This window comes from Cupressus sempervirens, chromosome 4 (genome assembly GCF_028749045.1).
Source record: "Cupressus sempervirens isolate cs-2001-9-10 chromosome 4, ASM2874904v1, whole genome shotgun sequence".
Classification (NCBI taxonomy): Eukaryota; Viridiplantae; Streptophyta; class Pinopsida; order Cupressales; family Cupressaceae; genus Cupressus; species Cupressus sempervirens.
The window spans coordinates 837,624,363-837,650,002 of NC_143121.1; the positions used below are offsets into that span (position 1 = coordinate 837,624,363).

Genomic DNA, 25,640 nt, shown 5'->3' on the forward strand with positions numbered 1-25,640 from the left:
CTTATCTTACTCTCAGTTATTGAACCTTGAAAGTTCTCTCAAATGAAGATATCAATATGGGAATCAAACTAATGATATGGTGAGTGTCTACATGAGTATGAGAGGAATATGAAATAGAATATCCTACAACATGATCAACTCAAGTGATGCTGAGGTGATCACAAGTACGGTAAAGTGAACTCAGAGATCATCGAGGATGATGAAACACAAAGGGGAATGGTACGTTATATTCCAATTTTTAATGCTCCTTTATAATGCTTGTTACAATTTCAAATTCATCGAGGACGATGAAACACAAGGGGAATGATATGTTACATCCCAAATTTTGACCTAATTTAAAATATAGCCATTGAGGTTCACATGAAGTCAGTTGACAGTTAAATTTGTTATAGTCCTGCAAAATGGTAAGATGGTTAGTTGTTATAATTTCATGTGAAGATAACATGCTAGTTGATTAGTTATCACAAATTTATGGAATTGAAAAGGCGGTTAGCTGTTATGATTATTTATAACTTGCTATGATAATATCATTTAATTGTAGAGAATTTCCTTGTAGGAAGCACGTCGAAGGAGTGGAAGCATTGTCAGAAAAGAATTAGGCACAGAAGCATCACCATCACTGGGCAAATGGGTTGAGGACCTAGCAACTTGACCGTCATGATAAAATCGATGGAACCACATGAGCTATTAAATAAACAATTTAAAACATAAAATAAATAAATTAAAAATATAATATGTCCCTTAAAGGTTTGATTGATCTTTCTCAATATTATTTTAATTTATACCTATGTACGTACACAAAGATAAATATAAAGTGACAGCATAATATTATCTTCTTTATAATATAATGATGCCACCTCACAAATAAATCTATGTGTACGTAGATAAATATAAAGAATAATAAATTTTGAATTATAACCTTCCAACTCTTTTCCCATCTTTTTATTCTTTTTCTTGTTTGAAAACCGATTGACACTTGGCACATTTATTTGGCGTCCAAGAGTCGAGACATTCTTTTATGTTACGGCTTCTTGGAAGCCAAAGGGTCTTTTACTCTTTTATATATTTCATAAGGTCGGGAGAGTTGGGATATACAAACAAAATCACATATCCAACTTCCTTTTTTTATTCCCGTTTTTCCTTGCTCAATGTTGGCTATCATCTACAACCGAATACTCGACAATTACCATTCAAAATTTTGCAAGTTCCGTTCGAAACCTCTGCATTATTTTAGCAGTGCCATTCTTGTTAAGATCTGCCTTATATTAATCTTCCTTGCTGAAGTTGAGAGAGGAAGGCGGATATCTTTTTCAAGCACCTGACTACCTTATTCAAGATTGACTCCCTTTTTCCATTGCCAACTCCATTATTCCGCCTTTCCTTTGCTCATAGTTTCGGCTTTACACCCATTTGAACCTCTGCAAACTCAGATCTTTGTAGAATATAAATGCTGGCATTCTTGTACAGGCTGCCGCATATCTTGGACCGATAAACAAGCGTCTAGCAAGGCTCAGACATTTCCAGAATTTATACCAGGTCACGTGGTTAATCTTTTTCCAAATATTGCTATAATTTCTTTAACAACTATTAATGCATTTCGATTTCCATGGTAGTAAACTGCAGATTATATTCATTCATACTTAAACAACCTTAGGAAGTTGTTACTATAAATCATAGCAAAGTGTCCAAGATATGGAACCATGAATTATTTTTGCCATTGGAAATTAGAATCGAATGTCTTTTATTTCTGCAAGTCCTAAAGAATATAATCTCTCAAATCACAGATTCCAAGCATATATTTCTTAAATGCTAGAAGTATATAATCAATCATGTTCCAAGCATTGCTATATATTTCTTATCAATTGCTATTGGTTTCCATTTTCCATAACAGCTAAATTGTAGTTATAATCATTGGATAGAACCTCTTGAGAAAGAGTTATTTAAGATGCAATAGAATCATGATTTAAATATACAATTTGGAAATCAGAATCAATGATATTTCTGCTAGTTTTTAAGAACATATTCTTTCAAGTCACAGTTTGTGATAAGCTGGAAACATATAATATTCTTTTATCAGTTAAGGATCAACAGAAAGAGCTAGTTGCTCTTAGATTCAAACACCTGGGACTCACTTGGTTGTATAGCCAAGGAAAAGGGTGAAGAGATAAGAGAAAAAAATCTGCAATAACATGAAATAGAATCAGATGTGACATAGCAATGTTTATCATTTTAAAAAGGAATCATTTAATAGCTCATGCATTGATCATGTTTATTGTATTTCTCCTGCTGTCAAGTCGAGTGGTATGATTAGATACTAGGATGCTCATTGGATGACAAGGTGTTCCATGTCTAATTCTGGGTAGGGAGGGCCTTTCTCATTAAGAGATTGTGTGGAGATAAGTTATGGTTCAAGGTTGGGTGGTTAAGCTCCTGACAATGTTTCCCCTCCACAAGATGTCGGACGTGCATCAGATAAAGATAAGCTATGCATTCAAACGTTTGTCGGAAACACGTATTTTTTACTTTTATAATGTATATTCAAGTAGAAGGTAAGATTAATTGAGTTGTATCATCGTTACAATTATTTTTTTAAATGAAAGCTACTCTTATCGTCAATATAATTGGCAACCAGTTAGATCGGTTGATCTTCTAATTGAGTGTGAAATATATTTATTTGAGAGATAGATTTATCTAATGGATTGTTATTTCAGTCTTTCATTTATAAGAGTAATGATTATGAGCATATCATCTAATCTTATGTTATTGCCATAGTTTAGCAATCAGAAGGAAATGAATGATACAATGGTATCTGATGCCCTAAATGATACAGTGGTATTCGAAGCCCTAAATGATATAGTGGTTTCTAAAGCCCTAAATGATACAATGGTATTGACCCGCCAAATAATACAATAGTATTTGATGCCCTAAACGATCCAATGGTAATTGATGCCCTAATTGATACAACAGTATGTGATACTCTAATTGATATAGTGGTATTTGTGGACTAACTTGGGTGGTTGCAGAAGCATCCCTAGATATATTTTGGTCTCTAATTCCATGGTATGTCGATTTTAATTTCCATAGTAAATTCATTGATGGTGTTTTCAATTCTTAGTTATAAAATTTTACTTAACTAAATCTAATCCGTTAATGTCATTCATATGAACATAACTAATTTAACTGTCTTCCTATGAAACTGAAGTAATAACTGTAATTCTTGGATATGTTAGTTGTTAAATAAGACCCAGAAAAAGTGGTTGTTACACCTACGAGCATTTTATCGAGACTCTCAACATCACGTCTTTTGGTGTTGATTTGAAGTTAACTCATCTTTGCACACTTCTGCTTCAACAAGATCGGTGGGAACAATAGTTCGGTAGTAGGTCCGGCTCCAACTCCACAGAGCAAGCCTTTGCTGCTAAATCCTTTCAGAAGGATGAAGACAAGTTTCAATAGTCATCGCAGCAGAAGTCTTTTGCTCCAGCTTCAGACGGCTCCAGGAAGAACATTCAATGCAACTATTGCCACAAGTTTGGGCACATGAAGGTTGAATTTTAGAAAGGCTTAGCTGCACAATCTAAGCAATTAGGTTCACAACCCAAAGCAAATAGTGCAAATCACACTGAGTAGACGAAATCTACCTTTTACGCCTTCATGGCTAAAAGACCTACAAATCACGTGAAGTCGTCTTCTTGGTACATTAATTTAAGTGCCTCTCATCACTTCACTCACTGTAGAGACTGGTTCACTAACTACTAGCCTTACACAGATTCTATATTTTTGGTGGCGGAGAAGAGTACACTATTGTCGGCAAAGGTGACATTTAGATACAGTCCGTTGGGAGGAATATCATTTTCCTTGATATGTACTACGTTCCAGGGATGGAACTAAATCTACTCTCAATTAGTCAGTTGTTGTGACATTGTCCACAATTGATTGTCACCTTCAGTTCACATCAGTGTACCCTCACTAATAGGGCGACTCAGTCTATTGTTACAGTGGGTCTTGAGGATTATGTTCTTTTCCGACTTACTGATTCTGGTGATTCTCGAGACTTAGCTATGGCTGCTCGGTGGTCTTTTGCTAGCACACTTTACTATCAGTGATATGGGCACTTAAATGTGTATTATCTCTCACAACTTGCTTAGGAAGAGCTTGTCCTTGGATTGCCAGACATTCAGACTCAACGATTTGGAGTTTGTGATGTATGTTAGGCTGGGAAGCAACATAGCACACCTTTCACCAATGGGGATTCATGGTGAGCTTCTCAGGTACTTCAACTTGTTCATGTCGATATCTGTGGCCCTATGGCCACTCCTATTTTTGAGTCCAGGTATTTTCTGTTGTTTGTTGATGATTTTAGTAGAAAAAATGTGGGTGTATTTCCTTCAAAAGAAATCAGATCCATTTCTTGTATTTCAAAAGTTTAAACCTTTAGTTAAAAAAGAGTATGGTAAATCTATTATTACTCTTCGATCAGACAATGAGGTGGAATTTTGTTTTAATGATTTCTCAAGCTTCTTGGATACAAATGGCATTAAACGCTAGTTAACCACACACCACAACAGAACAATGTAGTTGAATGTCGAAATAGAACAATCACCGAGATGGCTCGATCCATGCTCGAACAAAGACATGTTTCGAAGAAGTTTTCGGCAGAAGTAGTCAACATTGTAGTTTATCTTTTGAATCGATCACCCATAGTGGTGGTCAAAGGTAAAATTTTGAAAGAGGCTTGGTTAGGTCGCAAGCCCAGAATCAATCACTTGAAGGTTTTTGGCTCCCTTGCTTTTGTTTGGATCTCTGATGCATTACACACCAAGTTGGATGCCAAGAGTCAGAAACTCATGCTTGTTGGATACAATATTCTTCACAAAGTTTACTACTTGATTGACACTAAGACATCTCGTCTCTTGTACAGTCGTGATGCAGTCTTTGATGAGTAGCGAGGACCATTCATGCTTGTTTCTCCTGTTCTTGATCCAACAGACTAGCCTATGAAGTCTCGTGATTTGGGAGTTAAGCTTCCATTAGATCCATCTCATGGGAGGGTTCTAGTAGCTCCTGCAACTCTAGTTATACCACTGATCCCTCTATAGACACCTCCAGCTTCTTCTGTAGGATCACTTCGATATGTAGATGCTTCACTTGAGTTTGATCCATATTCTTCTGATGAGGACCTGATCACCAAGCATCTCTTGATACTAATGTTGGTCATTTTCCTCTCCGACCTAAGTGGTGGGTTAAGACACTTGTTGATCTTCGTGATGATGAACTCATTGATGGGAGAATTGCTTGGAAAAAGAGCAAACCTACAGAGTCTGTTAACTTTTCTCTCATGGCCAACATTCATAGTGTGTTTGAACCTCAAACATATTTCGAGGCTAAAGGAATTCCAGAGTGGGAATAGGCCATGACATCTGAACACCAGAGCCAGTTGAAGAATAATACCTGGGCCCTTTTTGATCTTCCACCAGGGAAGAAACCCATTGGCTGCAAATGGGTTTACAAAATCAAATACAAATCTGATGGTACTTTGGATAAGTACAAAGCTTGTTTAGTTGCGAAGGGCTTTTCTTAGCGTTAGGGCATTGATTATGAGGAGACCTTTGCTCCTACTGTAAAGATGAGCACAATCAGATTAGTCCTAGCCATGGCAGCATAGTTTGGCTAGAAGGTCCATTAGATGGACGTCAAGAGTGCTTTCTTGAATGGTGATCTCCATGAAGAGGTCTACATGACACAACCTCCTGGTTTCAAAGTCGCTGGTAAAGACCATTGGGTTCTTAGATTGGTAAAAGCTCTCTATGGCTTGAAGCAAGCTGCTCGGGCATGGTACATAAAAATTGATAAGTACCTCAGTGATCAAGGCTTCAAGAGGAGTTCTTCAGACTCAAATATGTACATCAAGACTACTGACAGTCACATCATCCTTCTCATTATTTATGTGGATGATTTGATCATCATTGGCAATTCAACATCTTTGATTCAGGGAATCATACAAAATTTATGCTAGTCTTTTGATATGACAGACGTTGGGCTCATGGATTATTGCTCAGGTCTTGAGGTTTGGCAACAATCTTCTGGTATATTCATCTCTTAGTCCAAATATGCTAGGGCTCTATTAGACAAATTCCATATGTAGGATTGCAAGTCTGTATCTACACCTATGGAGAAAGGTCTCAAGTTATCCACAAAGTTTGATTCTCCTTCCGTTGATGATACTACATGCAGGCAACTAGTAGGTAGCCTCATCTACCTCTTTGCTACTAGGCCTGACATTAACTTTGCAGTCAACTACATGTCACGCTTTACGACAACTCCTAAGGCTGATAATTGGATGGCAGCAAAGTGTGTGTTTCGTTATGTGAAGGGTACTTCAGATTATGGACTTCTGTACTCTCGAAGTTCTAATCCTAGACTCAGTGGGCTCACAGATTCAGATTGGGTAGGCTCTGTTGACGATAAAAAGTCAACTTCTAGATGTGTTCAATTTGGGATCCAGTGCAGTCACATGGACCAGTAAGAAGTAGCAAGCAATTTCTCTCTCCTCTATAGAGCCTGAATACAGAGGGGCTATTAAGGCAGGATGTGAAGCTATTTGGCTTTGTCGGATGCTTGGAGATATGCAGATGTTACCAACAAGACCGACTACTCTGTTTGTTGATAATGAAGGCGTTATCAAGTTAGCTTAAAATCCAGTCTTCCATGAACGAACCAAGCATGTCGATGTTCACTGTCACTACATACAACAACTGATTGAAGACGAGACAATAGATTTGCAATATGTCCCAACCATAGATCAAACTGCATACATTCTCAGCAAGTCTGTTGATCTTGATAAGTTTGTCAAATTCAGAGGACATCTTCTTGTTGTGGATAGATTAATCATTAAGGGAGGGTATTACGATAATAGATAAACGTCTATTATTAGTTAATGGTAATCTATTTGTAATCTATTGTAAATATTAGAATGTTTCTAATATTTAGTTAGCTGTAGTTATCTGTTAGCTTTTTTAGCTTTCTTTTAGCTAGAATAGAATATTTCTATTCTTTATGATTGTTTCCTAAGAAAACATCACTTTATTCTTTTGTATATATAGACCTCTTGGTCTCTATTAATAACAAGCAAGTATTTTACCAATTACTTCGTACTAGTAATAATAGTTTGCGCTCGACTTATTTGGTAGAAGCTTTCATTCAAGTGAAAAGCTAGATTACTGTATTCTAGGTATGAAAGCTTGTCATGATAACAGTAGAGAAGATCCATGGTTAATTATGCATAGCCTAAATTGTTTTCACTTCTTTTTGCTAGTTGCCCCCACCAATGTAATAACCCCAATAGGTTATAACTTCTTCAAACACCAAAAAACTCTATACTTCAGTGGTTTGACATTTCGTCAAACGCTTTGCAAGCAAGCTCTCATACCACTGTAATAACCCTCCTCAAATCTGCTCTCAAAAAATGCTGATGAGGGCTCAAGGAATTTCATCAAACAATTCACATGCAAGGGATGTATGACTGATATAGTATTTCAGCTGGCTTTAAATGACTCTTTTTACAATTTTGAATCAATGAGAATCTTGTGCTAGAAGACTATAATGGACTACACAATGACCTAACATGAGTGTGCTACTAATTTTGACAATATTCAGTGCATATATATGATCTAAGCATGAGAAATGAACACGTACAGCCAACTGACATTTTTACAAACAGTTGGTATGCAAACTAACTCGCTAATAAATAATGATATTAAATTGCTTAAATGACACCAGCAACTATTATCTTCTTAATTGCAATGAAAAAATACAATGCTCATGAAATATGGCCAAGACTTTGGCATTTGCATGGATTACAAAATGATAATGCTGGTATAATGCACACTTACAGCTGAAACTTATAACACCCTAAAAAAACAATACTAATAAAGGAACCTCGTTGTAGATGGCTGTAATAATTTTCTTCAATGCTGCCTCTTTTGTTTTGCTTTTCCGATTTGCTTTTTCGAACTGCTTTTTTGGATTGCTTTTTCGGTTCCGCTTTTTCGGACTACTTTTTCGGCCTGCTTTTTTGGTTCCGCTTTTTTGGGCTGCTTTTTCGTATCTTCTTTTTTCAGACTGCTACCCTATTGAATCTCAAGACCATATCTTTCAATGGCGTCAAGATTTTCAGCTTGAAGGGATTTCGTCCTTCAAACTATTGAGACATGATCTCCAGAAAATTTTCCAATTTCTTTGATTTTCCCAATCATGCTTAAAAGAAGCTCTTCCATTTCTTTTATAGTGTTCTCACAAGAGCTTCATCCTCCATTTTTTCAATGTGGGATAAAACATAACTCCCTTTATGTAACTTATGTCTCGAATGTGTTATAAAATAAAGGGGACTTTTAATTTAAATATTTCCCACAAACTATAGTCTATGCATGAATAAAGTTAAATATTTAAATTTAACTTTATAAAATAGCTTTATCAATGCATAACAAATCTTATCAATGATAAACAAGTCTTCTTGTCGATTTTAAACAATTACCATCGACATACCGTTGCCACTGGATGTCCGCCCATGTCCAAGATGACTTACTATAAATAGTAAGTATGCCCAAAGTTGCCTCTAAACCCCTCAGAAAGACTTGCAACTGAAATTATCTAAACCAAATGGCCTCTAAGCCTCTTTAATGTCTTAGTTAGCCTACGGGACCGTGGGGAAATAGGCTAACGACAACATCATGCTATGAATGCTAAAAAGGGGACATTACAGTCCGCCCTTCCCAAAATTGCTTGTCCCCAAGCAATGGCCGAACAACAACCCAATCAATCCACCTGGATCCCAAATGTAGTCATGAACTATACTGCTGTCAGTCAACATAGGCTCCTGCAACAACCTCTGAAAATTAACCAAGAAGAATCCATAAATGAATCGTGAATCACGGTGCAACTGAACTCCAAATCCACTATTGCCACAGTCAGGAACCCACGAGGCACAAACTCTCAAAATATTAGACCCCAAGTAGAGTAGATCACCCAAACTGTCAACATAATAAACACCATCCACACAACCCACCGTGTTATGCGGAATGCACACTCCAACTCTGCTACAATGGTGAAAGCTCCCGAATGAAACTGCACCAAGTATGGAGAATCCACACACTGCACATCTCCTGCAGTCAACACAACTCTGCAGATCACCGTCCACTGTCTCATAACCATAACTCCCATGCACCGCTGATGGTGAAAAGACATCACAAGATAAACAACAAGAAATGGAACCCAAACCAAATTTGCCTGCCATCAACTCCTCAACACAAGGATCAAATGCTAACTGATGTACATACCTTGCAGTATAATGCTGATAAAAAGAACCAACCTTAATCAACAGCTCACCATGAACAAGTGATACAACCCACTGTGACTGATCACCAGTTAAGTCAGGAGATGTCATAGTCTAAGGCGTAGAATCAATAACAACAACCGCTGAAGCATCACTCCCAAACTCTTGCTCTGAGTCATGTATTATCAAGCTGTCAACCGTAGAACCTATCACCATGTCACGCCCATCACAACTCTCATCCCGAGGCGTCAAACCGTCCCATAACTGATGACAAGCACTAGGAACCAAAGTACATCTCTGTATCATCATCTCATCAACATGGTCATCAAAGGTAAATTGATGAGCATACCTCACAGTGTAATGCCGATAGAATGCGCCAATCTTAGTCAGTGGCTCAGATTGCAATCGATCATTAACCATGTTGGAACTGACTACTACCTCCGAAGACATCACCAAGGGAGTAGTATTACTAGCACGAAGCATGCCAACTGCCGGCTCACCAATATCACACATGATCTTTGATACAACATCTCTAGTCTTCGTGCCATCAGTACTAGAGGCCACCACCATGTCAGGCATACCACAACAATTTGCTGCAGCACCCAACTCAACTGATCCTGACTCTAGTAGGAACGAAATTGATATGCCAATGTTAGTATCAAGGGTGGATGCATCCCCATCTCCACTGTCTTTGACAATCTCGACCATGGACATCCTCGGATCACCAGACACCACAGCTTGACTGTACAAAATTTGGTAAAGACTGCCGTCGCTCTAACTCCACGGTCACCTTAGCCAAATGAAATTGTGACTCCTCGAAAGCCAACTATGTACTCTCAAAAATTTCAGAAGTCACCTTGAGCTGCTGAGTAAGTTCACTCACCTCATCTTCCTTGGCCAATAATGCTTCGTACGCTGTACTGCCCCACTCCATAAGATAATCTTTGTCGGCTACCAACTGCATATAATTCTGTCTTAGAATCCGAATAGCCTCCCATAAAGAGTGAATCTCTGTCAAGGAAAGATAACTACCTCCCTGCTCATCACTAGTAGGAGAACCCCATCCAAAAACTGCTAACAACTGGCGAGCAGCATCAAAATGTTCGCACGCAATAGCAATGTGTCGCTTGCCAACTCTCAGCTAACTAGACACATGATTGTGCCTATTGGTCAAACTCCTATACTCTATCCCTGGTACACTGTCCAAAGGAGTAACCTCAGAATAGCTATCATCTGTAATACTCAGATCCTGGGACTCTCCTGTAAATTCTGTCATCTCTGGGAAATCATCAACATGTGACTTGACTGTAAAAGAAAACAGAGTCCCTGCTATATGTGCTAACTCTCGAACTGAGCTCACCTCAAGACAAAGCTCGTCCACATGTCTCTCAGAATCCTGGAGAGCCAACTGAATACACACCAAGGAATTCCGAGTATCCTCCAGCTCATGAGAAAGCCAGTCAACCTCCTCCTCCTTCTTCAATGCATCTAAATAGATCCCTGCAAGATTAAGGAGATGATCGTGATCTGAAAGTAGGTGTATGTAACTTACCTTCATTGCCTCCATGCCTTCCTTGATCTGCTGTAAGTCGTCACAAGAAGAACCTGTTGTGACTCCTTTCTGTCTCTCCTGCAGTTGAATCATCCAAATGTGATTCTCAATCAGTCCATGCATCTTGTCATGATGAGATAAAGCTGCGACAATATCCTTATCCCTTGTCTTCAGTTGGCTTGCCAAACCAAGTGAAGAGCTACTAGCCTCTATCTCATGTGAAGAAGCATCCAACTGTGCTTGATACTCATTTTCTGCAAAGTCCTGAATGCTCACCTTCTGATCAACTGTACTATCCTCAAACATGACAGTATCCTCAACTACTGTAACTTCATCCAGCCCAATTGTACTGGAATCATTATCTGTGTCAATCACACAATCCGGTGTGCTTGTGATATCACCTTCTAATGCAACTGGCTCAACCTGCACAACATCTGTAACCCCTTCTGCCTGTGAAGATGATTCAGATAAACCATTACCTGAAGATGTGCTAATGTCTCCCTGTATCGAATCAGCATGTCTGTTAAACTCCTCATACAAGTTTCTGCCTGTCATAGGGAAGGTACGATCCTTAGGCCTATCAAAACGTTCAATCAGTCTCTCCTTAAACTCCACATATGAGGTGATGTGTGCATGACCCATAGTGACCATACCATGATGCCACCACTCGTGTGCTAACCCATCTAGGTGAATTGCTGCATACTTAATAGCTTCTTCCTCAGGCATAGGGTTCATTTGAAAGTATGTGTCAAGCCTTTGAACCTAAGCTCTTGCTGTAGACTTCCCTGAGCCATCATAATATGGTAACTGAAGTTTCCCTACTCTCTTCCGTAGCTCATAGCTCTGGTTCTTGTCATGTCCACATGGCATATGCTTCATCCGCACATCTATATACTCCCTAAAGGTAATTGCAGCTATAAAATCTGGATTCGGCTTCCCAATCTCTCCTCAGCTGGTCCTGTATATCAGTGATCTGGGGCTCTGGTACGGGCTGCTCTGGAGCTCTAGGAGGAAATGTTGGAACCATGGGTCTCGAACTCACTGTCCTAGTTTGCTGGGGTGCATGACCGAAATTGTTCTCAACTTGTTCGCCTCCATTATGTGCTCCATCCTGATTATTACCATTCTGATTATTTTCTCCATCATAAGCTCAAATCTCTGACTCTGTTCCTGTGCTCTTTGCTTTGCTGATCGCTGTCCTTGTGCTAAGGTGTCTAATAATTGTAAGAATCTTTCCTTTCCCTGATTTGGACCGGCATTCATTTTGTCAAACATTTTTCTCTCTATCTGGCTAATCCAAATTCCCAATAAGACCTCCACAGGATGGCAGGAAACCGCTCTGATACCACTGTAATAACCCCAATAGGTTATAACTTCTTCAAACACCAAAAATCTTTATACTTCAGTTGTTTGACATTTTTGTCAAACACTTTGCAAGCAAGCTCTGATACCACTGTAACAACCCTCCTCAAATCTGCTCTCAAAAAATGCTGATGAAAGCTCAAAGAATTTCATCAAACAATTCACATGCAAGGGACGTATGACTGATATAGTTTTTCAGCTGGCTTTAAATGACTTTTTTCCAATTTGCATCAATGAAAATCTTGTGCTAGAAGACTATAATGGACTACACAATGACCTAACATGAGTGTGCTACTAATTTTCACAATATTCAGTGCATATATATGATCTAAGCATGAGAAATGAACACCTACAGCCAACTGACATTTTTACAAACAGTTGGTATGCAAACTAACTCGCTAATAAATAATGATATTAAATTGCTTAAATGACCCCAGCAACTATTATCTTCTTAATTGCAATGGAAAAATACAATGCTCATGAAATATGGCCAAGACTTTGGCATTTGCATGAATTACAAAATGATAATGCTGGTATAATGCACACTTACAGCTGAAACTTATAACACCCTAAAAAAACAATACTAATAAAGGAACCTCGTTGTAGATGGCTGTAATAATTTTCTTCAATGCTGTCCCTTCTGTTTTGCTTTTCCGATTTGCTTTTTCGAACTGCTTTTTCAGACTGCTTTTTCGGCCTGCTTTTTCGGTTCCACTTTTTCGGACTGCTTTTTCGGCCTGCTTTTTCGGTTCTGCTTTTTCGGGCTGCTTTTTCATATCTGCTTTTTTCAGACTACTACCCTATTGAATCTCAAGACCATATCTTTCAATGGCATCAAGATTTTCAGCTTGAAGGGATTTCATCCTTCAAACTATTGAGACATGATCTCCAGAAAATTTTCCAATTTCTTTGATTTTCCCAAGCATGCTTAAAAGAAGCTCTTCCATTTCTTTTATAGTGTTCTCACAAGAGCTTCATCCTCCGTTTTCTCAATGTGGGATAAAACATAACTCCCTTTATGTAAGTTATGTCTCCAATGTGTTATAAAATAAAGGGGACTTTTAATTTAAATATTTCCCACAAACTATAGTCTGTGCATGAATAAAGTTAAATATTTAAATTTAATTTTATAAAATAGCTTTATCAATGCATAACAAATCTTATCAATGATAAACAAGTCTTCTTGTCGATTTTAAACAATTACCATCGACATACCGTTGCCACTGGATCTCTGCCCATGTCCAAGATGACTTACTATAAATAGTAAGTATGCCCAAAGTTGCCTCAAAACCCCTCAAAAAGACTTGCAACTGAAACTATCTAGGCCAAATGGCCTCTAAGCCCCTTTAATGTCCTGGTTAGCCTACGGGACCGTGGGGAAATAGGCTAACGACAACATCATGCTATGAATGCTAAAAAGGGGGCATTACAACCAAAGGCACCAAGCATTTACTGGGCCAGTCTACTCCTGTTCACACCAGATCTGTGAGACCTCACAGAGATTCATTAAGGGAGGGTGTTACGATAATAGATAAATGTCTATTATTAGTTAATGGTAATCTATTTGTAATCTATTGTAAATATTAGAATGTTTCTAATATTTAGTTAGCTGTAGTTATCTGTTAGCTTTTTTAGCTTTCTTTTAGCTAGAATAGAATATTTCTATTCTTTATGATTGTTTCTTTAAGAAACATCACTTTATTCTTTTGTATATATAGACCTCTTGGTCTCTATTAATAACAAGCAAGTATTTTACCAATTGCTTCGTAATAGTAATGATAGTTTGTGTTAGACTTATTTGGCAGAAGCTTTCATTCAAGTGAAAAGCTAGATTACTGTATTCTAGGTATGAAAACTTGTGATGATAATAGTAGAGAAGATCCATGGTTAATTATGCATAGCCTAAATTGTTTTCACTTCTTTTTGCTAGTTGCCCCCACCAAAGGCACCAAGCGTTTACTGGGCCAGTCTACTCCTGTTCACATCAGATCTGTGAGACCTCACAAAGATTATATGCACAGAAGCCGACCCTCCACCCCTAGGGGTACTTGGAGATGGTCTTAGATCTCCTCTCGCTCTATTGGTTATCCTTTGGTTTTGAATTACTTCTTGTTGGTTGATTGACTTGTGTTTGTTGTTATTTAGTGTCATCTATTGCTCTTGACCTCTGGATGGTCCCTCTCTTTGCTCTTTTGCTCTTTGGCTTTGGTTGTTAGTTCTTTCCCCGAGCACCATTTGGTGCTCTCTTTGCTGTTGTTCCCTTGTTGTAACTTCCAGTCCCTTAGACACTTTTGGTGGTCTCTTGTTGGACATTAATAATTTTCTTATCTTAGAGTAGATTAGAATCTGTGAACCCTAATTCTCTGTTGTTTCTGCATATTCTATGAAAATCCCCCAAAAATACTTCATTGGAAAACCTTTTGATAGCTCCCATATCCAACATGGTTTGAAATAAACCTGAGTGAATATACCTAAGGTCCTTTGTGATCATTAACAAATCACATTAACCACTGAGTTTATCCTGATCAAGACCTAACATAAAAGGAACCTTGGAGTCATCGTATGATCTTCTCACAATCTTAGCATACATGAGACTTGGTTCAAGAGAGGATAAGATACATCGGTATTTTGTTCTATTGTTTGGTGGGTCATAAAACATACATCAATTAATACTTTTGGATTATATCAATTGGTCATCCACTAGTATAGTTGAATTACTCAATTGATCCTTCAAATGGAAGCCTTCACATGCATTGTTAATGAAATGAAACTTCAAATTGAACCTCCATGAAATATCATGGGGAAACCATATACTGTTATTGTACTTTTGCATTCATTGAAAAAATAGAGGTACGGAAATAAAGCCCTCGATTGTGCTCTTCCCCTCTTGCATGCTATTCAAGAGCATTTGCAGATGTAAAAACTCTGCTGGCTCTCACTAGCAAAGCTGATCAGTATTTTCTTGGTTTTTTTTTCGCAAATTATTTTTTGTGATATTTGATTTTTTTGAATATAAAAAATAACAAAAAATAAACTGAGAAATAGACAAGCAATTTAATCTAAATTAACAATCTCCTTGCATTGATGAAATAGCAATATAATGGCTTCACAATTATGGAATTACATTTAAACCAGAACGAACCTGATAGCAGTTGAAGAAGTTCAATTTGCTCCAACCACCACAATTCCCATGTCAAGTACAGTATGCAGCTTGGAAAGGACAAACAATGCCTTGTTAATTGCTTGGAAAACCCTCTCACGTGGCTGTAAGATAATTGGCACGCCAAAAAAAACAGATTCACGCTAAATCTTGAGTGTTTGCAGCAAGATTGAATGCCCATTATGGCGTTGATAACAGGGCCCAACAGGATATCTCAGAAGGCCTAAAATGCAGTGCCACATGCCACTAAAAGATGTCGCCAGCAATGAATGAGACACTGGAATAGCAATGCCAAAATGCAAGACAAATGCTGCCTAAAAAACAGAGATATTAGATGCTTAAATTCAGTGACAACGTTGCCTAGTTTGCAGAGATAAATCACACCTAGTTGCAAAGATGTTAGACACCAATTTTGCAATACACAAACACCTTCCAGTCACAGGAAAGACAGTATAGAAGGCTGGGTCAATTTCAGCTCTAACACCAAATGGACGCCCAATATCAGATTGAAAAACTCCAATATAATTCACTATACAACAACAGTGAATTGGAATGTTCGACCCGGCTTCAGCTCACAAACTTGGTTACTTTACAGCAACATCAATTGATGTACAATTCAAGAGGAATCAGTCCTCAAGAAAATTTACAACTTCAAACCCTCACAAGAAAATATCAAAAGCAATAGACAATGAGCTGAATAATTCTTATCATGGAGTCATATTTATAATTTAGTTGTGCAATCCAGCTTCTCCAATACGAGTCTCACTTAAAAGGCTTCTCATTTACACTTTCAAATTATAACATGAAATAAGATAAAGTTCCTTAATAATTAATGCCTCATTAATAACTTAATATATGAACTTTATGAATATGCTCATTCCACTGCAGATGAAGACCAACCACCTGTGCCTCCACTGAACTGCAAAAAATAGCAATCACCTCAAAATAGACTTACTAAAAATAGCAAGATGGCCACGAAGACCCTCAAATCAAACTGTCAGCTCATGAGGGTCACAGCAATGAATGACTAAGCCTAGCTACAGGAGCTTGCTAAAATTGGGGACATTACAATAGAATCATAAAACAAGGGCAAACACTTACATTAGGTTCTATGTTTCATGTTTCGTTAGTTTATTCAGTTATCGAATTCTTTCTTTGAGTTAAACAATAATTAAATTGCTAGTTAATTCATTTTCATGTGGAAGTAGTTAGATGATTGTATATTGCGATACTTTAGTTAGTTAAATGAACCTTATGATTATCATATTCATGTGAAAAGGAAAGTAGTTCTTTTTGTTAATATGAGTTAAAAGAAAATTCAATTTTCCTATGATTTGTTCATTATTTGTTGATTTTATTTGGTAGTTAGATTCAGCATGCTACACTAGCCTCTTTCCCAAAAGGGCGGAAGAAGTTAAGTTTCACTCAATAATATGAGTTCTTTAAAATTGACTTTACAGTCGTTACAATTCAAAGATATCTCCCATTTCTTGGAAGTTGTTCAATGTCATATCCCCGTTTTAAGATAGAATTTAAATAATAATTAGATAATACAATGTTATTAAATAAATAATAATAAAGTTATATTAAAACTAATATTAAAATAAAAAAAATAAGAAATAATAATTATTTAATCTATATTATCAAAGAAATAATATTTGGTATGAAATTTTAAATAATTAAAAAATAATAAAATTACAATGATTAAATAAAGAAATAAAATTAAATACAAGAGACAATATCGTAGAAATTATGATAACTTTTCAAATAGAATTTAATAATAAACACAAATAAGTAAATAAATAATATAAATTAATTAAATCTAATGAAAAGTCAAGAGATATTTAACAAATCGACATGACTCCTTAAAATTAAGATATAAAAGGGAGGAGAGTTTATTTTTGAGAGAGGGAAAAACGAAGAGGAGAAGATAGGAGTTCAAAAAGGAAAAATGGAAGAGGAAAGTAATTTGAAGAAAATAAGGAAGTGACTTTCTGAAAAGGTATCAATGATATTGAAAGGATGTGAACCTTCCAAAGGGCCATAATTATGAATAGTTGCAACTCTTCAAAATGTTGTAGTTATAAGGTATTGAGACTTTTCCAAAGGATTTTAGTTATGAAGTGTTGTGACTTTTCTAAAGGATTATAACTATGAAGTTTTGTGACTTTTCAAAGGATTTGTATTATGAAAGGTTGTGACTCTTGGAAAAGAAGAAACAAAAAATTATATTTTATGCTTTCTTTATAGTTAGAAAAGGAAGAATTTTAGAAAGTGAATATAGAATTGAGATGATCTAGAAGGAATAATTCATTGAAGGGCTGACTAATGATAGAGCCACATGGACCAAGCAAAGAGGAAGGTAAGAAAGGTATGTTTATAGATTATATTTGTTTAATTATGTTTATGAATTTCTTTATATAAATAAATCATACTTGTGGATAATTTATGCATATACATATGTATATGTAAAGGTGGAATTCAAAATGGATAACACACATGGCTTAATAGTTTAAGATAAAGAGAGTCCGTTTTTAGGGAAGCGAGTGATCTTAATATGGTTAATAGCTTAAGATCAAGAGAGTCCCTTTGGGAAGAGAGTGATCTTAATATGGTTATAAGGCCAGAATATTTCGTAGATGTTAATATATGCATATGTGTCAAGGGCCTTGGATAGAGAATGTTTCTTCTAGGAAGGACCTTAAAGGGAGCACTTCATAGAAGACGGAGAAGTAACCAGGGATCTAAGGATCCTTAAGAGGGTTATTGATCTCGATGTGGAGACGTCTTTAAGTTAGGATAGAGGGTAGAATAGTGAAATATATTTTATTTTTGTATGAATTCTAACATTGCTTTTGTAAGTATTATTGTCCTCGCTAGTGGGGACATTAAATTCAATCATTTTGGTATGTCTTCATAAAGGAGATCCTTTATCAATTTAAAATTTTGGTTTGTATTTATGCCTACTGAACTTGAACTAGTGACCATTCTTACAATTCAATTTTGCTATTATACGAAATTACACAATTCTAAATTAGAAAAAATTAAATAAGTAGAAGCATACAAGTTTAGAATGAAGATAAAAAAACATTATAATATATAGTTCAACCTATATATTTTTTCTTAAAAAAAATATTGAAATTTTTATTGAAGATCATGAAAAATTCATTAAAAGAATAGAGAATAGAATTAAATGACTTCAGATGCTTTTTCCTCCTTTATGCAGGTTATCTAGCCCTCCTCGATTGATTCCCTTTGAAAAAACTAGTTGCTCTTGAAAATGCCAAAATGAGGAACAAGAGAGCAAGGAGCAAAAAGAAGAGTCAAAATGTTTTGTTTTAGGGAGAAATGGCTTCATATGGGCTGTTTTGGAGTTCTTGCAAAAAAAAGGTTTATTTTAATTTTATTTTTTATATTGTGTTTGGGTGCTTTTCTCACTAAAGCCCATGAGTACCTTATGGGTATGCCTAGGTGCACATAGAGTACACCCCAAGCATGCATGATGGGTACATGCCATGATGTGTTGTGGGCATGAAGGCGTGCACCCACAACCCACCTAGTGTCCCTAGTGCTAAGTTATTGGTTTGAGTGTGATTCAAAAGTTTGAGTTCGAAGAACTGGTTTGTTGGTATGACAAAATCTTGGAAAGGGGTTTGGGTTTGTTCATACAAAAACATGTAAAATTTATACACACACACACACACACACACACACATGTATTTATGAAGTCTAGAGCATTAGTAAAAATTAGAATGTCACATAGTATCATAAAAATCATATGATTTAAAGTCTTGCTCAACCACCTATTTTTTCTTGCTTTTGACAAAATAACCTACTTCATACCACAAATTAGAGTTAGAAGCCAACATAAGTCTTTCACTTACACTTTTTAGGGTTAAGAATGTGAAAAGTTTATAAAATTTGCAAAAAGAAAGAACTTTTTGGCTGTTTTTGGTGCCCAATTTGCGTAAGTTTGGCCTTGGTTTGATTTGGGCTAGATCAATTCGTTTGAGTTTGATTGTCCTAGCACCAAATTCGAATCGGGGTCCCCAAAATCGAGCCCTGGTTAGACCAGAGTACGAGATGTACTCAAACTAGGTACTAATTCGTACCCAGGCTAGTCCAGAGAGGGGGGGGGGGGGGGGGGGGGAGAGAACCTAGGCCACTCTAAGCCCTAGGGCATAACTTGTGTGCACTCAGGCTATCCCTAGGTGAATTGCTATCTGAGTGAGCTCGGTGAATCTACAACCCACAATTCAAGGTAATAATATAATGTGCCAAATTAATAATTGCAATTATATTATTCATAATAAGGATAAGACAAAGGCATTAATTTAGTACATTATATTATATTTGAATGGTATGTTTAAATTGAAGAGTGAATTTGTTGTTGGGAAAATGGGTAGTTAGATGGTCTACCCAAGGGAGTTACATGGGTATGACAGTGCCTCGCACCCTCTCAGACACTATATGTATGCATTATTCCTTTTGATCAGGAAGGGGTTGTACGGAATACACTTGTGTATGGTAACCAATCAATGAATATAATACTATTGTGTTCTTCTTACATTCTGTGTTAAATACTTTTACATCCTGTATGCAACTAATCTCTGTTACCCCACGAGGGTAAAGAAAGTCATATAGAATCCACTCCACACTTCAATTGAAACATACCATTCAAATATAATACATACTTATTTTTTTATGTCTAAATCCATTGTAATGTTGTAATGGAGTTTGTAATGTTTCTCGTCTTGATTGACAAATGTGACATGTTGACATTCAACCTTTTATAAATTGCGACCAACTTTATTCATTAAAGAAATCTCACTTACTTAAATTAAATGTAATTTGATTGATTTAATGTTGAATTATGTGTATGTTACAGATCTAAGGTTTGCATTCCAGAATTTAAATGACACAAACTCATCTAATAGTTTCTAATTCTTGTGATTTTGCTGTCTATAAAAAGATGTTTTGTTTCTATTAATATTATGGCATTTCCAAATACTTTTCATTGTATATTTATTGTGTAAATGTTTACACTTGCCATGCAGCTGTGTGCTCTCTCAAGGGATATGAATATGAGAGTGAGAAGTGAAGCACTTGAAGCACTTGGGAAAATGGGGCCTTTATCTGAGAACGTTTTGCTCCAAGCCCTTAGTAAGAAGATTTTGGGGAAAGCAACAAAGAAATCAACAAGTGGAATTCAAGATGTCAGGGATCACCTGGATTGTGGTGAGGACTTCAATTTTCTTACTCTTAGTGCTGCTGGAGCTTTTCTTCATGGGGTTGAGGATGAATTTTTTGAGGTAATAATTTGTTGTGCATGCAAATTTTCTTCATGGAGATGTGATTTTCATATACCCAACATGGTATCCACTGAGTTAAACAATACGTCTGTCTTTGTCTTTATAGGTTCGTGTGGCTACCATTCATTCTTTGGCAAGGCTCAGTGGCTTCTCTAACCAATTTGCTGATGGTGCACTGGATTTATTGATGGATATGCTGAACGATGATTCTTTTGAGGTTCGCATGCATACGTTGCATGGTTTGCTTCATATGGCTCAGCTTGATCACTTGAGAGTGCAGGAAAAACACATGCATATGGTGCTTGCCACATTCCTTTTATCGTCTCTTTCTATCCTGATTAATTTCTTGAAGTCACATAGAAGAATAATTTTAATTGTTTTTTCTTAAGTAGTATCAGCATTAGATCTTTCAATTATTGGACAGAACCTTCAATCAAAAATGAAAGCATGTTGGCTCCAGTTTTGGCATTTTGAAATTAATTTGGTCATGTTTTCTTCCACAGGGAGACATCATTGTTTTAGTCTTTCTTTTGTTTGATTTCTTCCTTGGGAATTGAGTAAAAGCTGGTATTTGTTAATTCCTATTTACTTAGTGAAAATCGTTTTCCTATTGATTGTCAACCCTCTCTGCAATCGATCATTTAGTATCCACTTAATTAGAAGAGATTATTACAGGGTGTTCTTCCCTTCCAAGATGTTTCATATGAACAGATATAATCAATTTCAGAAAATGGTGAGTCAAATAGTCGTTTAAAAAAAGATATTCTATGTAAGTAGTATTACAATAATAGATAAGACGTCTAGTATTAGTTAATGGTTATCTTGTAAATATCTTTAGCTTTAGTTTGCTTTCGTTTTTTGCTTTCTCTGGAATAGAATGTTTCTATTCTTTATGATCGTTTCCTAAGGAAACATCATCTCTTCCTTTTGTATAAATTGACCTTTTGGTCTCTGTTATTAATAAGCAAGTATTTACCAATTACCTTGTAATATGGTATCAGAGCTAAATACTTAAATTTTTTCGAAAAAATTTATAATTTCTTCTTGAAATTATTTGTTTAAATTTTTCCAAAATTATTTCAGCTAATTTCTCCAAAACCCACCTAGGGTTTTTCTGCTTGGAGAAATTCTTGAATTACGGGTCTGCAAATCGCATGGAAATCGTGGCCATTTTTTGGAGACTCGCATTTTTGGGGTGAAAATCTGCATGTTTCTATATCAAATCTTCATGCTCTTAGCCGTCTCAGTCTGTCATTGTGCTCTGGGAAGCAAATTCAACCATTTTTCATCAAGAAATTTGAAGTTTTTTCAAGCTTTTTTCAGCTAGGGCCGTTTTTTTTCGAAACCCTAAATTTTGGGGTCGAAATTTTTTTTTGTTTGCAGATTTTTGGTGGGTTTTTCGAGAGCTCAACTGGGTTGTCGTCCGTTTTTTCTGGGTGCCTCGATTTTTGTGCCTCGATTTTCGAGCCAGCGGATTCAGAAAACGACAGCAGATTCCTTTTGGGTTTTTCGAGCTCTCTTTTGGGTCATTCTCTAATTCTTCTGGGTCTTCCGTATTTTTGCCTCGAAGAACGTGCCTTCACAAATTTTCACAGTTTTTCATTGGAAAACGTGCCATGGCATCTCTGACAAATATTCTGCTCGAGCATAATTCCAAATTCAATGGTCGCAATTATGGAACCTGGAAGCAACGCATCATTGCAATCTTCGAATATCGAAACACTGATCAACTTGTTCTGGGTGTTATGCAGCGTTCGACTTCTCCGGGTCCTGATCAAGATACATGGGATCTGAATAATCGAGAGGCAGTAATGCTTCTCAAACTATCCGTAGCTGATGACCAGCTTTCTCAGATTCCATCCGGCAAGACAGCGGCCGAAATCTGGACACATCTAAAAGGTCTTCATGAGACTTCCGACAAGAGCAGAGCCTTCTTTCTGAAAAACACTCTTTTTTCTATTGTCATGGATGAGCGCACCTCGCTCCAGGCACACCTGAATCGGATTCAGGAAATCCGTGATCAGTTACTTGCCATCGGTCGCAAGATGGAGGAAGAGGATATTGTGGTAATCACTCTTCGGAGTTTACCAAATTCCTATGAGCATTTTATCGAGACTCTCAACATCACATCTACTGGTGTTGATCTAAAGTTCACTGATCTCTGCACCCTGCTACTTCAGCAAGATCGGTGGAAACAATAGTTCGGTAGCAGCTCCAGTTCCACCTCCACTGAGCAAGCCTTTGCTGCGAAATCCTTTCAGAAGGATAAGGGCAAGTTTCAGCAACCATCTCAGCAGAAGTCTTCTGCTCCAGCATCCGATGGTACCAAAAAGAAGAACATTCAATGCAACTATTGCCACAAGTATGGTCACATGAAGGTTGCATGTCGGAAACGCTTAGCTGCCCAGTCTAAGCAATCAGGTTCGCAACCCAAAGCGAACACTGCAGAGCACACTGAGCAGGTGGAATCTGCCTTTTATGCCTTCATGGCTAAAAGACCCGCAGATCATGTACAATCATCTGCCTGGTACATTGATTCAGGTGCCTCTTGACATTTCACTCATCGCAGAGATTGGTTTACTGACTACCAGCCTTATTCAGATTCTGTTATCTTTGGTGGTGGAGAAGAGTACACGGTTGTTGGTAAAGGCAACATTCAAATTTAGTCTATTGGGAGGAAGCTCATATTCCTTGATGTGTACTACGTTCCAGGGATGGAACTAAATCTACTCTCGGTCAGTTAGTTGCTGCGACATTCTCCACACTTGGCAGTCACCTTCAATTCACATCAGTGCACCATCATTGATCGGGCGACTAAGTCTACTGTTGCAGTTGGTCTTGAGGATCATGGTCTTTTCAGACTTGCTGAAGCTATGGTTGCTCGGCGATCTTCCATCAGCTCACTTTGGCATCAGCGATATGGGCACTTAAATGTGCATTATCTCTCACAACTTGCTCGGGATGAGCTTGTTCTTGGTTTGCCAGAGATTCAAACCCAACACCTTGGAGTTTGTGACGCATGTCAGGCTGGGAAGCAACATCGCACACCTTTCCCCAGTGGCGATTCTTGGCGAGCTTCTCAAGTACTTTAGCTTGTTCATGCTGATATCTGCGACCCTATGGCCACTCCTTCTGTTCTTGGGTACAGGTATTTTCTGTTGTTTGTAGATGATTTCAGTAGAAAAATGTGGGTGTATTTCCTTAAAAAGAAATCCGATGCATTTATTGTATTTCAGAAGTTTAAACCCTTAGTTGAAAAAGAGTTTGGGAAATCTATTATTACTCTTAGATCAGACAATGGGGGGGAATTTTGTTCTAATGTTTTCTCCAACTTCTTGGATACACATGGCATCCAACGCCAGTTCACCACACCCCACATGCCACAACAGAACAGTGTAGTTGAACGTCGGAACAGGACAATCACCGAGATGGCTCGTTCCATGCTCGAACACAGACATGTTCCGAAGCGTTTTTGGGCAGAAGTAGTTAACACTGCAATTTATCTGTTGAACCGGTCACCCACAGTGGCGGTCAAAGGTAAAACTCCGGAAGAGACCTAGTCAGGTCGCAAGCCCAGAATCAGTCACCTGAAGGTTTTTGGCTCTCTTGCTTTTGTTTGGATCCCTGATGCTTCACGCACCAAGTTGGATGCCAAGAGTCAGAAACTGATGCTTGCTGGATATAGCAGTCTTCACAAAGCCTACCGCCTTATTGATGTTGAGACATCTCGTCTCATATACAGCCGCGATGTAGCCTTTGATGAGCAGTGAGGACCATTCATGCTTGTTTCTCATGTTCCTGATCCAGCAGACCAGCCTATGCAGGTTCATGATTTGGGAGTTCGGCTTCCATTAGGTCCACCTGATGGGAGGGCTCCAGTAGCTCCTACAGCTCCAGTCCTGCCAGTGATACCTGTACAGCCACCTCCGGCTTCTCCTGCAGGATCACCTCGTTTTGAAGATGCTTCACCTGAGTTTGATCTAGATTCTTCTGATTAGGATCCTGCTGATCAAGCATCTCCTAGTACTACTGTTGGTCATTCTCCTCTCCGGCCTAAGTGGTGGGCTAAGACACTTGCTGATCTTCATGATGATGAGCTCATTGATGGGAGAACTACTCGAAAAAAGAGCAAAACTAGAGATTCTGTTAACTTTGCTCTTATGGCCAACATTCACAGTGTGTTTGAACCTCAAACATATTCCGAGGCTAAAGGAATTCTAGAGTGGGAACAGGCCATGCAATCTGAACACCAGAGCCTGCTGAAAAACAGCACTTGGGTCCTTTCTGATCTTCCCCCAGGGAAGAAACCCATTAGCTGCAAATGGGTCTACAAAATCAAATACAAATCAGATGGTACTTTGGATAAGTACAAAGCTCGTTTAGTGGCAAAGGGCTTTTCTCAGCGTCAGGGCATTGATTATGAGGAGACCTTTGCTCCTACTGCAAAGATGAGCACCATCAGATTAGTCCTAGCCATGGCAGCACAGTTTGGCTGGAAGGTCCATTAGATGGACGTAAAGAGTGCTTTCCTGAATGGTGATCTCCATGAAGAGGTCTACATGACGCAGCCTCCTGGTTTCAAGGTTGCTGGTAAAGACCATCAGGTTCTCAGATTGTTAAAAGCTCTCTATGGTTTGAAGCAGGCCCCTCGGGCATGGTACATCAAGATTGATACGTACCTCAGTGATCAAGGCTTCAAGAGGAGTTCTTCAGACTCAAATCTGTACATCAAGACTACTGACAGTGACATCATCCTTCTGGTTATCTATGTGGATGATCTGATCATCATTGGCAGTTCGACATCTTTGATTCAGGGAATCAAACAACACTTATGCCAGTCTTTTGATATGACTGACCTTGGGCTCATGCATTATTGCTTAGGTGTTGAAGTTTGGCAACAGTCTTCTGGTATATTCATCTCTC

General features: G+C 37.7%; 1 protein-coding gene across 2 annotated transcripts in view; it reads left to right on the top strand.

The window, feature by feature from the left end:
* Positions 1-25,640, top strand: part of SIEL (ARM repeat superfamily protein) — a 105,100-nt gene that overhangs the window by 22,658 nt on the left and 56,802 nt on the right. The window contains exons 3-4 of one of the 2 annotated variants that reach the window (XM_089827085.1): positions 20,463-20,717; positions 20,824-21,015. The exons of the other annotated variant lie outside the window; for it this stretch is intronic. Of the exons in view, the coding sequence (XP_089683211.1) occupies positions 20,463-20,717; positions 20,824-21,015 (447 nt within the window). The remainder of the gene's footprint in view (positions 1-20,462; positions 20,718-20,823; positions 21,016-25,640) is intronic. 2 annotated transcript variants of the gene reach the window in all.